This window comes from Microcebus murinus, chromosome 17 (genome assembly GCF_040939455.1).
Source record: "Microcebus murinus isolate Inina chromosome 17, M.murinus_Inina_mat1.0, whole genome shotgun sequence".
Lineage (NCBI taxonomy): Eukaryota > Metazoa > Chordata > Mammalia > Primates > Cheirogaleidae > Microcebus > Microcebus murinus.
The window spans coordinates 11,768,084-11,780,395 of NC_134120.1; the positions used below are offsets into that span (position 1 = coordinate 11,768,084).

The 12,312-nt window shown below is 37.4% G+C and overlaps 1 protein-coding gene across 1 annotated transcript; it reads left to right on the forward strand.

The window, feature by feature from the left end:
- Window positions 1–229: 229 nt before the first annotated feature.
- On the forward strand, window positions 230–6,964 carry LOC142861646 (serpin B3-like). Its single transcript, XM_075993811.1, has 8 exons — window positions 230–359; window positions 956–1,146; window positions 1,362–1,418; window positions 2,698–2,826; window positions 3,545–3,662; window positions 4,736–4,878; window positions 5,638–5,793; window positions 6,485–6,964. The coding sequence occupies exons 1-8, from the start codon at window positions 251–253 to the stop codon at window positions 6,893–6,895; spliced, it is 1,314 nt and encodes a 437-aa protein (XP_075849926.1). The 5' UTR covers window positions 230–250; the 3' UTR covers window positions 6,896–6,964.
- The last annotated feature ends 5,348 nt before the right edge of the window (window positions 6,965–12,312 follow it).

Sequence of the window (12,312 nt, forward strand, 5' to 3'; positions counted from 1 at the left end):
AACTGAAAGGAAGGAGAAAAAGTGGAAATTTAAAAAGTATTCTCATTGGTATTAGAAAGGCACCTACATGGATTTCAACAAGCCAATGATTGCCAAACTGCAAATTTGCAATTTTTTTCCACATATTAAAAAGGAAGTACACTGCTAGAACAAAAAGTCCCATGTTTCTTTTATAAATTTTCATGTTCATAAAAATGAGTGTTATCCTGGTGTGAAATCTAAAGTAGGTTTACTGGAAACACCAACTGCAATGGAGAGGGAGTGGCAGAAAGAAGGCATATATATTCAGGATCTCGCCATACAGAACACTCAGACTCTCATAGGCTTCCTGACATCTTCAGCTTCTTCCAGGAACACAGGTGAGTGCGTCCAGTATCTCCACATAAAAATATGAATTATTTCTTAGAATAATAACAATAATGTGTTTTATATTATGCATCTACTTCATTCTGCCTAATTGTACTTTGCTTATTCTGTAAGGGTAAAATTAAAATACCTATTTCATAGGATTTATCCTTTCAATTATTTATTTCTAAGTGAACCAATGCACCCGTAGAAGCACAGGGATAGTGGAAAGGGTGCCTTGCAGACACAGAAGTTTGAAGAAAAAGTCAGAGGTGCCTCTTGAGAGCTGCCTGGATGGGGCCCACAGAAGTCTTCATCTGAGCGTTTGTTATAAAGCCTTTCTGCCTAGACCTAGTACAGGCAGCAATGAAGAAGAGACAAAGATGTTTTATTTCCTGTTCACAAAGTATTTGAAAATAGTAATTTTGTAAGTCTTGTACTTTTGACATTAATATGTGACCTTGTAGAAGGCTTGAAAAGTAAAAAGAAAGGAAACTTTAATCGCCAGAATCCTATAACCCAGACATGTCACTTTGTGTAAGAAAATTTTATTATAAAGTGATGCTACATTCAGTAAAGTCATTTAAAAATGAATCTGATGCTTTTCCAGGAGTTCTGGATCACACCAAGGTCACCATGAAGTCACTCAGTGAAGCAAACACCCAGTTTGCTTTAGATATGTTCCGACAGTTTGGAAAATCAAAGAAGGACAACATCTTCTATTCCCCTTTCAGCATCACATCAGCATTTGGGATGCTTCTATTAGGGTGCAGAGAAAACACTGCACTACAAATTGAAAAGGTACATGACAGCTTTGTTACCTTGACCTGTTTGAACATTGCTATCCATTGCTGTGTCAGTGAGCATGTGGATGGCACCAGATCCAGTTACCTTGGGGGGGCACAGGGCCTAATGGGTGTTGCACAGGCTAAGTAAAATTTCCATTATTGAGTGAGGACTGATTTAAACAGATCTTCTGAATAAAGTTTTCTTCCCCCTCTTCATATCTCTTGCAGGTCCTTCACTTTAATCGAGTCACGGAAAACAAAAAACAAAGAACTACCGCATGTCATGTGAGTCACAAAGCACTGCAGTTCAGAAATAGCTTTAGATGTCTCAGTGGGTGGTAGTTTAAACTGGGACTTCTTATAAATTAAGAAACTAAAGGAAACTTTTTGAAGTATACCGGGACAAAAAAGATTGTGACATACAGAGTGGTTTTGCATTTTGAGTCACGTAATTATTATTTTCACATTTTGCTTTACTATAAGAAGGTCAGCATTGTACTTAAGAGCATGGATCTAGAGCTGCATAGGCTATGTTCAAATTCCAGCTCTGCTCTTCACACATAGAGAACACTAGCAAGATACAACTGCTGAGTCACACTGACCTCATACCACAAAACTAGGAATAATAAAATATCTGATTCAATACATACAAATACATGCAAACATTTCCAAAGCACCTGGCCTCTAAAAAGCCATAAAAAAGATATTACTATAAAATAATTATCATACTAATGACAATAATGTTGCCAAAATAATTTAATTTTCATTGTCATCAATGAAATCAAGGAAAATAAGCAAAATTACAACTATATTTTAGAAATGATACCTATGAGATATATAGATTTAGAGCTTCAATCTAAGCTTCAAAAGTCTTAGGTACCAAGTAGAAGGTTCTAGAACCAGACAGGTTTAGGTTCAAACCTTGGCTTTGCTAATTTATGTCTCTTGGGAGAGATTTGTTTAATTTGCTGAGCTTCCTTGTTTTCATCTGAATTTGGCAGAAGACTTCGAGCTACCCATGTAAAGCCCTCAGATGACTGCAAGGCACACACTGCTCTTACATGCAGAGAATGACCATCGTGAGGAAAGAGCCATAAATCACAGTCCATGTGTCTTAGAAGATAGTTCCATCAAGGGATAGAGCAGCGCTTCATGTCATAACATATCTAAAAAATTGAAACTCCAACATAATGATATCCATGATGGCTGTTAGAAATGAAATATGGTTCTTGCCCTTGAGATGCTTAGAGTTTAGCTGGGAAGTTATACTTAACAATTTAAACCAATGAGGGGACAATTTAGTGGTAGAATACTGTTACATCTTTAGTTCAAAAGAGAAAAGATGAGATGTCTTAGACAAGAAGAAAGAATTTACTGGAAGAAGGTAAATGTAAGATACATTTTGAAGAGTATCTGAGGTAAAAATTCAGCAAATACCAGGGAACAGGCACAAAAGGTCATCTGTGAGACCACTCACATTTAGGTATTGACACCACAGACTTAGAATGGGTTTAGTAATTTCATTGATAGGGTATTTCAATGAGGTCCTTTTTGATGTTTGAAGGATGAAAAGCCAGGAAATGTGTATCACCAATTGCAAAAGCTTCTGACTGAATTACACAAACGCACTGATGCGTACGAGCTGAAGATTGCCAACAGGCTTTATGGAGAAAAGACTTATCAATTCCTTGAGGTAAATTTCACCTGAACTACCAAAACTTTCATCTGCCTCCTGGGTCCTACGCGTCTGAAAGGTATAATGTGGCAGGGTGAGGAAGATGAGTCTGGTCCTCTCAGGTGGGGAGCATTCACTCAGGGTTCATCAGCTCCAACACCACAACTCCACCCAAGATTCTGATAATGCACGAGAAAAGTGTGGTTTTAGCGGTAATCTGATAAGAAAACAGGAGGTGTGGTAGCTCAATGATTCATGAAATGCCAGTAATATAGAGCACATGTTGGTAGAAAATGTAAGGCAAATGGGATATTACTGGAGTGGGCAGGCTTGGGTGAGTCCCTGGGGACAGCTGGGGAAGTACTAGGAGATACTGAATGCCTGAGGAAGACACAAAGGTGAGAAATGTCTTGGTTGGAATACTGAAAAGAAGCATCAGAAAAAATTCACCTACATCAGAACAACATGCTTTGGAGCCTGCCAACCATAGCCTTTTCTGCCCAACGTTTGCCAGATGGATTTGACCTGCAGTTACCTCCGTCTTGAGCCAGCCTGCACCCCTTTCTCATGGACTACATGACAGCTGCACAAAAATAGGCTTGGGCAGGAGATAGTGGATGTGTTCAGGGTCTGAACTCAGCTTACTGTAATTATAAATAATTAAGTTTAGTAACAGTAATACATTGCTGCTGATATCTTACCATTAATTCCTCTTTTATTCTTTCCCATCTCGAAGCAATATTTAGATAATGTTAAGGAATTTTTCCTGGCCCATGCAGAATCTGTTGATTTTCAAAATGCTGCAGAAGAAAGTGAAAAGAAGATTAACTCCTGGGTGGAAACTCAAACAAATGGTAAGAGGACTGCCCGTTATAGGAACACTTTTGAGTCTCCTGTGTGAGTGAGCCCTATGCTTGACACTCCATGGGTTTATGGGGGTGGGGGTGGAAATGCATTTGCAGAGAGGGAGCAGGAGAACTCTGCAGAAGATGAAATGGTCCAGATTAATTGGGAAAGCCAAGGGGAAATCCCATGGGAGGGATTCACAGGAACCCAAGTATGCAGAAACACACCTGGAGAACTCTGCACATGACCCACATGACCCACATGACTGGATCTTTGCAGATCCCAAGTCTCTGCACAGGCCCATTTCAAGATCATATCTTTTTCTTTAAGTCAGAGCCAATTTTTTACTATGGATCTTTAAGAGAAAACATTACAAAGGGTCCCTTCTCCTTCACTAACTGGGAAATGTGTAGCCCTCCCGTAAGCAACACTTTTAACCTCTCGAGCTAGAGCTTCAGGGACCACACCTACACTCACATAGTCTGCAGGGATTGTCACAACTGTTTTTCTCATGCATGGTAGACAGCTTACCAAAGATTTCATTCTATGAACATCCCTCCTACCTCCCAACTGTCATTACAGGACAAATATCCAGCAATTCAACATGGGAATGAACGGAAAAACACCCCAAGAAGTAGCGTCTCACAGCACAGGGCATGCATTTCAGACCATAGAGTTCATATTTGTCCTAAAGAACAATCCAGTCCTACTCCTTTGTGAGTGAGCCCAAAGTTGACAAAAATAGGAAGACAGGAAGGGAGGGAGAGATGAACTCTTAATAGATAAGTTGAAAGAGCAAATAAAATCAGTTTATCAGTATTCAGTGTAGATAACTGAACTCACCCATAGACAGAGAACCTGCACCCCTTTCCCATCACAAGGAGTGGTATCTCCTACAGGGGCTAACTCTATGGGGCAGCAGCCATGAGCACAGCTGAGTCTGGTGAAGTCTTGGTCAGTGAGTTTCTAAAGTAGTGACTTGGTGAATAATTACTGATCAGTCACATCCTTTTGCAAAGCATCTTATAGACAAACCACGTGTACCTTGCATGACAGATGTTTTTGTTTCCTTTCCTTGCAGGAAAAATCAAAAACCTATTTCCTAAGAAGACTCTTAACAGCGCCACCATCCTTGTTCTTGTCAATGCAGTCTATTTCAAAGGGCAATGGGAGAAGAAATTTAATAAAGAATATACTAAAGAGGGAAAATTTTGGCTGAACAAGGTATTGCCTATATTTTATTTATATAATGTAATGTAGTTATACAGGGGATGTTAATTTTTTTATTTCAGAAAATTATGGAGGTACAAATATCTTGGTGTCAAGTAATGCCCTTGCCTCACTCAAGCCAGGTCTAGAGATGTGCCCTTCCCCCAGACACTGTGCTCCATCTCCACCACCCACCCACACCACCCCACCTGACTATAATATCCAGTGAATATTATTATATTATTATTATAATATATATTTTATATATTATAATATATAATATAATATAATATATAATATATAATATTATTATATTATTATAATATATATTATTATATATTACTACCACATGAGCACCTTAATGTGGATCAGTTAGTACCAATTTGATGGCAAGTACATGTGGTGCTTATTTTTTCATGCTTGTGATACCTCACTTCGAAGGATGGGCTCAAGTTCTATCCATGATTTTATAAGGGTTGCTAGATCACCATTGTTTTTTGTAGTTGAGTAGCATTCCATAGTATACATGTACCACATTTTATTAATCAACTTATGTCAAATTTAAACACATTTGATGGAATGTACCATGCAAAGTAAAACATTTCATTCTCATAACTTTATTTAGCTATGAATACCTAAAGAAACTCTTTTCTCCTATTCACAAAATTTCTGCCTTATTTCCTAAAAGAGAAAGATGTGTTGGTAACTCAATACTATTATCCTTTTTGGGTTATGTCTCACTTGGTATTTGTTTGGCACATTAATTTATTGCAGGGCACCAGCAAATCTGTACAGATGATGAATCAAAGAAAATCCTTTAATTTTGCCTTGCTGGAGGATGTGCAGGCTAAAGTTCTGGAAATACCATACAAAGGGGAAGACCTAAGCATGATTCTGGTACTGCCAAATGAAATAGATGGTCTGCAGAAGGTAAAACCTTGCATGCACAATCCTTCTATTGCCCTATTTTCTTCCTAAGGTACCAAGTCTAAACAAGGCTAAATGTTTTAGACAAAGGAGCCTTAAACTATGAAAATTCAAAATGAGGAACAATGATTCACTTTTGTATTACACATCTTTTAACATAAGACCCGATACAAACTGAAGGCTTAAGCAATTATTAATTAATTCAAGTTATATACAGTGGATCTCAATTTGATGGTAGTATTATGCAACAATTTACATTTGATTGAGAGAAATGTATAGCACTGTGGGAAAAATTTACAAGTACATAATGGAAAAAAGGAATTATAATAGGGTAGACACTGTAATTGCAGTACATGATAAGTTATGTATAAATGAAGAAAGAGTCTATTACAAATATACACATGTAGGAGGCTGTTGGCATAAGGAATAGTGAAATAGAGTTCCTTTGATACAAAATGATGTAATGATTCTGTCTTTACATATATATACATATGTACATACATATATACTTACACATGTATAATCAAATATATACTCAGGACTGTTATATTGCTTATTAGATTATCTAATAAACTGAACCTTTTGTATTTTTATTTATTGCTAAAATAAAAACTTTATTCATATTCAATTCTCTATTAAGCTGTGTTAGAGGTCTGTAGTTACCCATATCAGTTTCTTTTTTTCATGTTTATAGCTTGAAGATAAACTCACTGCTGAGAAATTGATAGAATGGACAAGCTCACAGAATATGAGCAAGAGAGATGTGGATCTATACTTACCTCGGTTCAAAGTGGAAGAGAGCTATGACCTCAAGGACATGTTGATGGCCATGGGGATGGTGGACGTTTTCTCTCCACAGGATGCCGACCTCTCAGGCATGACTGGGAGTCGGGGTCCCCTAGTGACTAAAGTCCTACACAAGGCATTTGTAGAGGTCACAGAGGAGGGAGCAGAGGCTGCTGCTGCCACTGGCATAGTTACCGGCCTGACATCTACTTGTTATTCAATTTATGAAGAGTTCCATTGTAATCACCCATTCCTATTCTTCATCAAGCAAAATAAGACCAACAGCATCCTCTTCTTTGGAAGAGTCTCTTCCCCTTAGATGTGATTAGCCTGTAACTTTTATAAGATGTTCACAGAATTGTTCCAGTAAACTTATTGCTGGAAACAATAGGTTGTCTTGATTCATTTTTCTTTTCAATCTCATAGTCATCACCAAAAATTTAATGGTTGAAATAACATGTCTCTCTATCTTTCTCTTTCTAAATACATATATAAATCTACTTTTTCTCCAGTAAAAATTTCCTTGGGGAAAAATGTCCAACTTCAAGGTAATATAAAAGGTTATTTCAATACAATATCTTCTAAATTTGAAATATAATTGTTTGCAACCTAGTTTAACAAGCCAAACCAAATCTTACTTTCTCCTCAAACTCATTAACCTAGACACCCACAGTTCTTTGAATTTAGGTGATATCTGGAACCCTTCTTATGTATCTAAATTTTATGATTCTATAAAATACACTATCAATAAAATAATTACTTCAATTAGTTTTTGTTTGACCTTTTGTCTTTCCATAAAATGCAAGCAGCCAATCACACATAGAAAAGATAATTTCAAAGATATTAATCATACAGCCAGAAATATTTTAAACTAGAATAGGGCATGATGAGTCTAGAGTGGTAGGCAGATGCTAGAACATAAAGAGCCTATAAACCACATTAACAACTTTCTGTTTTATCCTGAAAGGAATAGGAAGCTCATTACAGGCTTTGATTATTTGTTTCTCTAAAAATGAAATAAAATCATTGCATCTGTATCTGGAAGATCCAGTTCTGACTACTCTGATATAAATGGATGAGAATAAAGGACACTGTGGTTATTGTGACATACATTAGGAAACCATTAGAGTGGTGGTAGTGGAGATGCAGAGAATGAAACACCTCGTGAGAATTATTTAGGAATGAACGGACACAGAATTATGGCAACTGCTTAGATATAGGGAAGTGAAGAGAAGCCAAGAAAGACACCCAAGTTCTGAGCTAGCCAGCTAGATTTTGTTCTGGGGAGAAGAGAGGATCATGGGTTAAAATTAGAATTGAATTTGAGCCTCTTTTAAGATCCAAATAGATTTGTCTGGCAGGCACATGAAAATATTAGTGTAGAACTCAGAGACAGGATATGTTCAGAAGCTCTAAATAGTGATGTTCAATATAAAATTGCTGAGCTACTGGCATAAATATGGTAACTATACCTAGAGGCAAAGATGAGATCCTAGGGAGAAAGGTTAAATTCAGAAGAAAGGAGGGTCTAGAACTGACCTTTAAGTATACCTATATGCAAAGACAAGAACTGAAAATTTTTATTTTCTAGAAGGTAGCGTTATTCATGGATCTATGTTTATCCCAGATTCCTCCCAGTCATTACTAAATCCCAGCTGATTTCAAAACATAGAAATTTAAAGGATTTGGCTAAGGTCAAATTTTCCTCAGTAAATTTTCCTTCTGCATCTTTAATTAGCTTGTATTTCTTTGTCCCTTAAAGTGTATTTTGCAACCTAATTTATGGTTGCTGCTTATTTTGCTTCTAGGCTCTGTTTGGTTTCAAGAGTCTATGATTCCTGAACCAAGAGCTATCTGATAACCTGCTTCTCACAGATTATAGTCTCAGCCCATAGACCTGGAACATAAATACTGTGCTATTAACCATGCAAGAGAATCTATCTATAAAGCATTGAATCATGAGATTCTGTAACTGTCCCATGTACAAAATGTCGTAAGACTGGTGGGTTGCCTAACTGACTACTTCACAGGGAAGAAACAAACTAGAATTTCTTCTTCCAATTACATAGCACAATGAATAGAGACAAGATGACAGCACTTGTAGTTCATGTTTGCTAAACTCATTAAAAGAACAGAGGCTCACAGAATCACGGACACTTGCTCATGGGGGTCTAACAGTGCAAAGAGTGCTAAGGCTCTGAGATTCACTGTGTTTGAACAATGGTCCCAGACCTCCTGTGCAGCTTCACAGAGAACCAATGTTGGTATTTTGCACATTGAACCTAAACACATTTAATGTTTTGGCCTCTCAAGTTACTTACTCACATTACTTAATGTGTATTTATTGGAAGATAATGCCAAATAAGTGGCTGAGCAACATAAGAATAGAATCTGTCTCATTTTACTTTTTATCTTTTATGGAACCTATGACAATCCTGGCACAAAGTAAGCATACAAAACATACTTGAAGAAGTAGTGATGATGAACCAAATGAACAAATACATAGTGAATGAACAAATGATCAGACTGTGGCTCTGGTGTAAGCAGATATAGCCAAAGTGGTCTGTATGTCCTGTCTTCTCCAAACATATTTCCTCGACTGCTGAGAGAAATTTCTAGAGGAAACCTGGCCTATCACCCTTAGTGAAGAGTAAAAAGGATGGATTTTGGTTTATATATATGGGAGCTGAGGGGACCCCACATTGCTCATCTGACAGAAGGAAGAAAGGAAGCTTAGAATTATCCTAATGAGATATGTTGGTGAGGGACTGAGTTAGGACTGGAACTAGTTAGTATTCAGTCTCCACCTTGACCACTAGAGGTCTTTACCTTGTAACCTGAATCCATCTTTCCTTTAAAGGCTGCCTGTGTCCAAACATACAAAACTTCTGTGAAAGTCTGGGGGTATCTTTTCTCCTTTATAATGTTTACATACCAAAAAGATAATAAGGAACTCTCCTATACTACTATATATTTGATTTTTTTATTTCATCGTATTATGAAGGTACAAATGTTAAGGTTAGGTATATTACCCTTGTCTCTCCTCTCCCTCAAGTCAGAGCTTCAAGCGTGACCATTCCCCAACAGTGCATATCTTATTCATGTATGTATATACCCATTCCCTCCTCCCCCCTTGCACCTGCCTAACACCCGATAAATATTATTTCAACATATTCACTTAGGTATTGATCAGTTAATGCCAATTTGCTGGTAATACATGTAGTGCTTGTTTTTCAATTCTTGGGCTACTTCACTTAGTAGAATGGGTTCCAGCCCTATCCAGGAAAATACAAGAAGTGCTGTATCACCATAGTTACTTAAAGCAGAATAGTACTCCATGGTATACATATACCACATTTTATTAATGCACTCATGTATTGATGGACACTTGGGGGTTTTTTTAGCGTATGATGGGGGTACAAGTGTTAAGGTTACTTAGATTGCCCAAGCCCCCCTCCTCACTCAACTAAGAGCTTCAAGCATGTACATCCCCCAAACATTGCACAATTTACATGTTGTGGTTGTATACACCCATCCCCTCCTCTCACCTCCCACCCTCCTGACACCCGATAAATGTTACTCCTATGTGTCCACTTAGGTGTTGATCCGTTAATACCAATTTGCTGGTGAGTACATGTGGTGCTGGTTTTTCCATTCTTGAGATACTTCACATAGTAGAATGGGTTCCAGCTCTATCCAGGAATATACAAGAGGTGCTAGATCACCATTGTTTCTTAAAGCTGAGTAGTATTCCATGGTACACATATACCACATTTTATTAATCCATTCATGAATTAATGGGCACTTGGGTTGTTTCCACAGCTTTGCAATTGTGAATAGTGCCTCTATAAACATTCAAGTGCAGGTGTCTTTGTTGTAGAATGTCATTTGCTCTTTTGGGTTGATGCCCAGTAATGGGATTGCTGGATCAAATGGTAGATCTACTTGTATTGATTTAAGGTATCTCCATATGGCTTTCCATAGAGGTTGAACTAATTGGCAGTCCCACCAGCAGTATAGGAGTGTTCCTATCTCTCTGCGTCCACACCAACATCTATTGTTTTGGGACTTTTTGGTAAAGGCCATTCTTACTGGAGATCAGTGATATCTCATTGCAGTTTTGATTTTATTTCCCTCATGATTAGAGATGTTGAGCATTTTTGCATAAGTTTGTTGGCCATTATTCTGTCTTCTTTTGAAAAATTTATGTTCATGTCCTTTGCCCACTTTTTGATACGGTTGTTTGATTATTCTTTGCTGATTTTCCTGAGTTCTAAATAGATTCTAGTTATCAATCCTTTATCAGATGTGTAGGATGCAAACATTTTCTCCCATTCCGTAGGTTGTCTGTTTGTTCTTGTGACTGTTTCTGTAGCTGTGTTTAGTTTCACCAGGTCCCATATATTTTTCTTGCTTCTGTGATTGCCTTTGGGGTCTTCTTCTTAAATTCTTTGCCTAAGCCAAGCTCTAGAAGACTATTTCCAATGTTATCCTGGAGAATTCTAATAGTTTCATACCTTAAGTTAAAGTCTGTTACCCAGCGTGAGATGATTTTTGTGAGAGATGAAAGGTGTGGGTCCTGCTTCAGTCTTCTACATGTGGCTATCCAGTTTTCCCAGCATCATTTATTCAATAAGGATTCTTTTCCCCAGTGTATGTTTTTGTCTGCTTTCTCCAAGTTTAGATGGCTATATGAGGATGGTTTTATATCTGGGTTCGCTGTTTTGTTGCACTGGTCATTGTCCCTATTTTAGTGCCAATATGAAGCTGATTTAATTACTACAGCTTTGTAGTATAGTTTGATATCTGGCAAATTGATACCACCCATATTGTTTTTATTACCTAGAATTGCTTTTGATTTATGGGGTCTTCTCTAGTTCCATACGAAGCTTAGAATTATTTTATCTATATCTGTCAAAAATGATGTTGGTATTTTGATAGGGATTGCATTGGATCTGTAGATCACTTTGGGTAGTATAGACATTTTAACAGTGTTGAGTCTGCAGACCCAGGAGCATAGTATGGATTTCCATTTGATTATGTCCTCTGCTATTTCCTTCCTCAGAGTTTCACAGTTTTCCCTGCAGAGCTCTTTTACCTATTTTGTTAAGTATATTCCTAGGTACTTTATTTGCTTCGTTGCTATTGTGAAGGGTATTGAGTCTTTGATTTGGAAAAAAAAGAACAGACCAACCCAAAACTCAGCAGAAGAAGTGAAATTAACAAGATCAAATCAGAACTAAGTGAAATTGACAACAAGGAAGCTATACAGAAGATTAATAAAACAAAAAGTTGGTTCTTCGAAAAAATAAACAAAATTGACACCACTTTGGCTAGACTAATGAAACTAGAAAACAGAAATCCTAATAAACTCCTTCAGGAACAAAATCAGAGATATTACAACTGATGCCACGGACATACAAGACATAATCTATGAATACTACAAAAACCTTTTTATTTGATTGTTTTAAGTGAAGGAGGGACTTCCATTCCAGATAAGATGGGTTGGACTTGTTTCTCCATGATCCTTCCTGCTAAGTGCAAACAGAAGCCCCCAAACTACACAAGAGGCAAGCAATGGAATATTCTGAAAACTGAGAAGAAAAAAGACACCTGCACTCGAATGTTTATAGCAGCACAATTCATAATTGCAAGGCTGTGGAAACAGCCCAAGTGCCCATCAATCCAAGAATGGATTAATAAAATGTGGTATATGTATACCATGGAGTACTATTC

Coding starts and splice junctions, on each gene's coding strand:
- LOC142861646 (XM_075993811.1), top strand. CDS start 251: ATGGAGAGGGAGTGGCAGAAAGAAGGCATATATATTCAGGATCTCGCC. Junction 360..955: donor AGCTTCTTCCAGGAACACAG/GTGAGTGCGTCC, acceptor ATGCTTTTCCAG/GAGTTCTGGATCACACCAAG. Junction 2,827..3,544: donor AGACTTATCAATTCCTTGAG/GTAAATTTCACC, acceptor CCCATCTCGAAG/CAATATTTAGATAATGTTAA.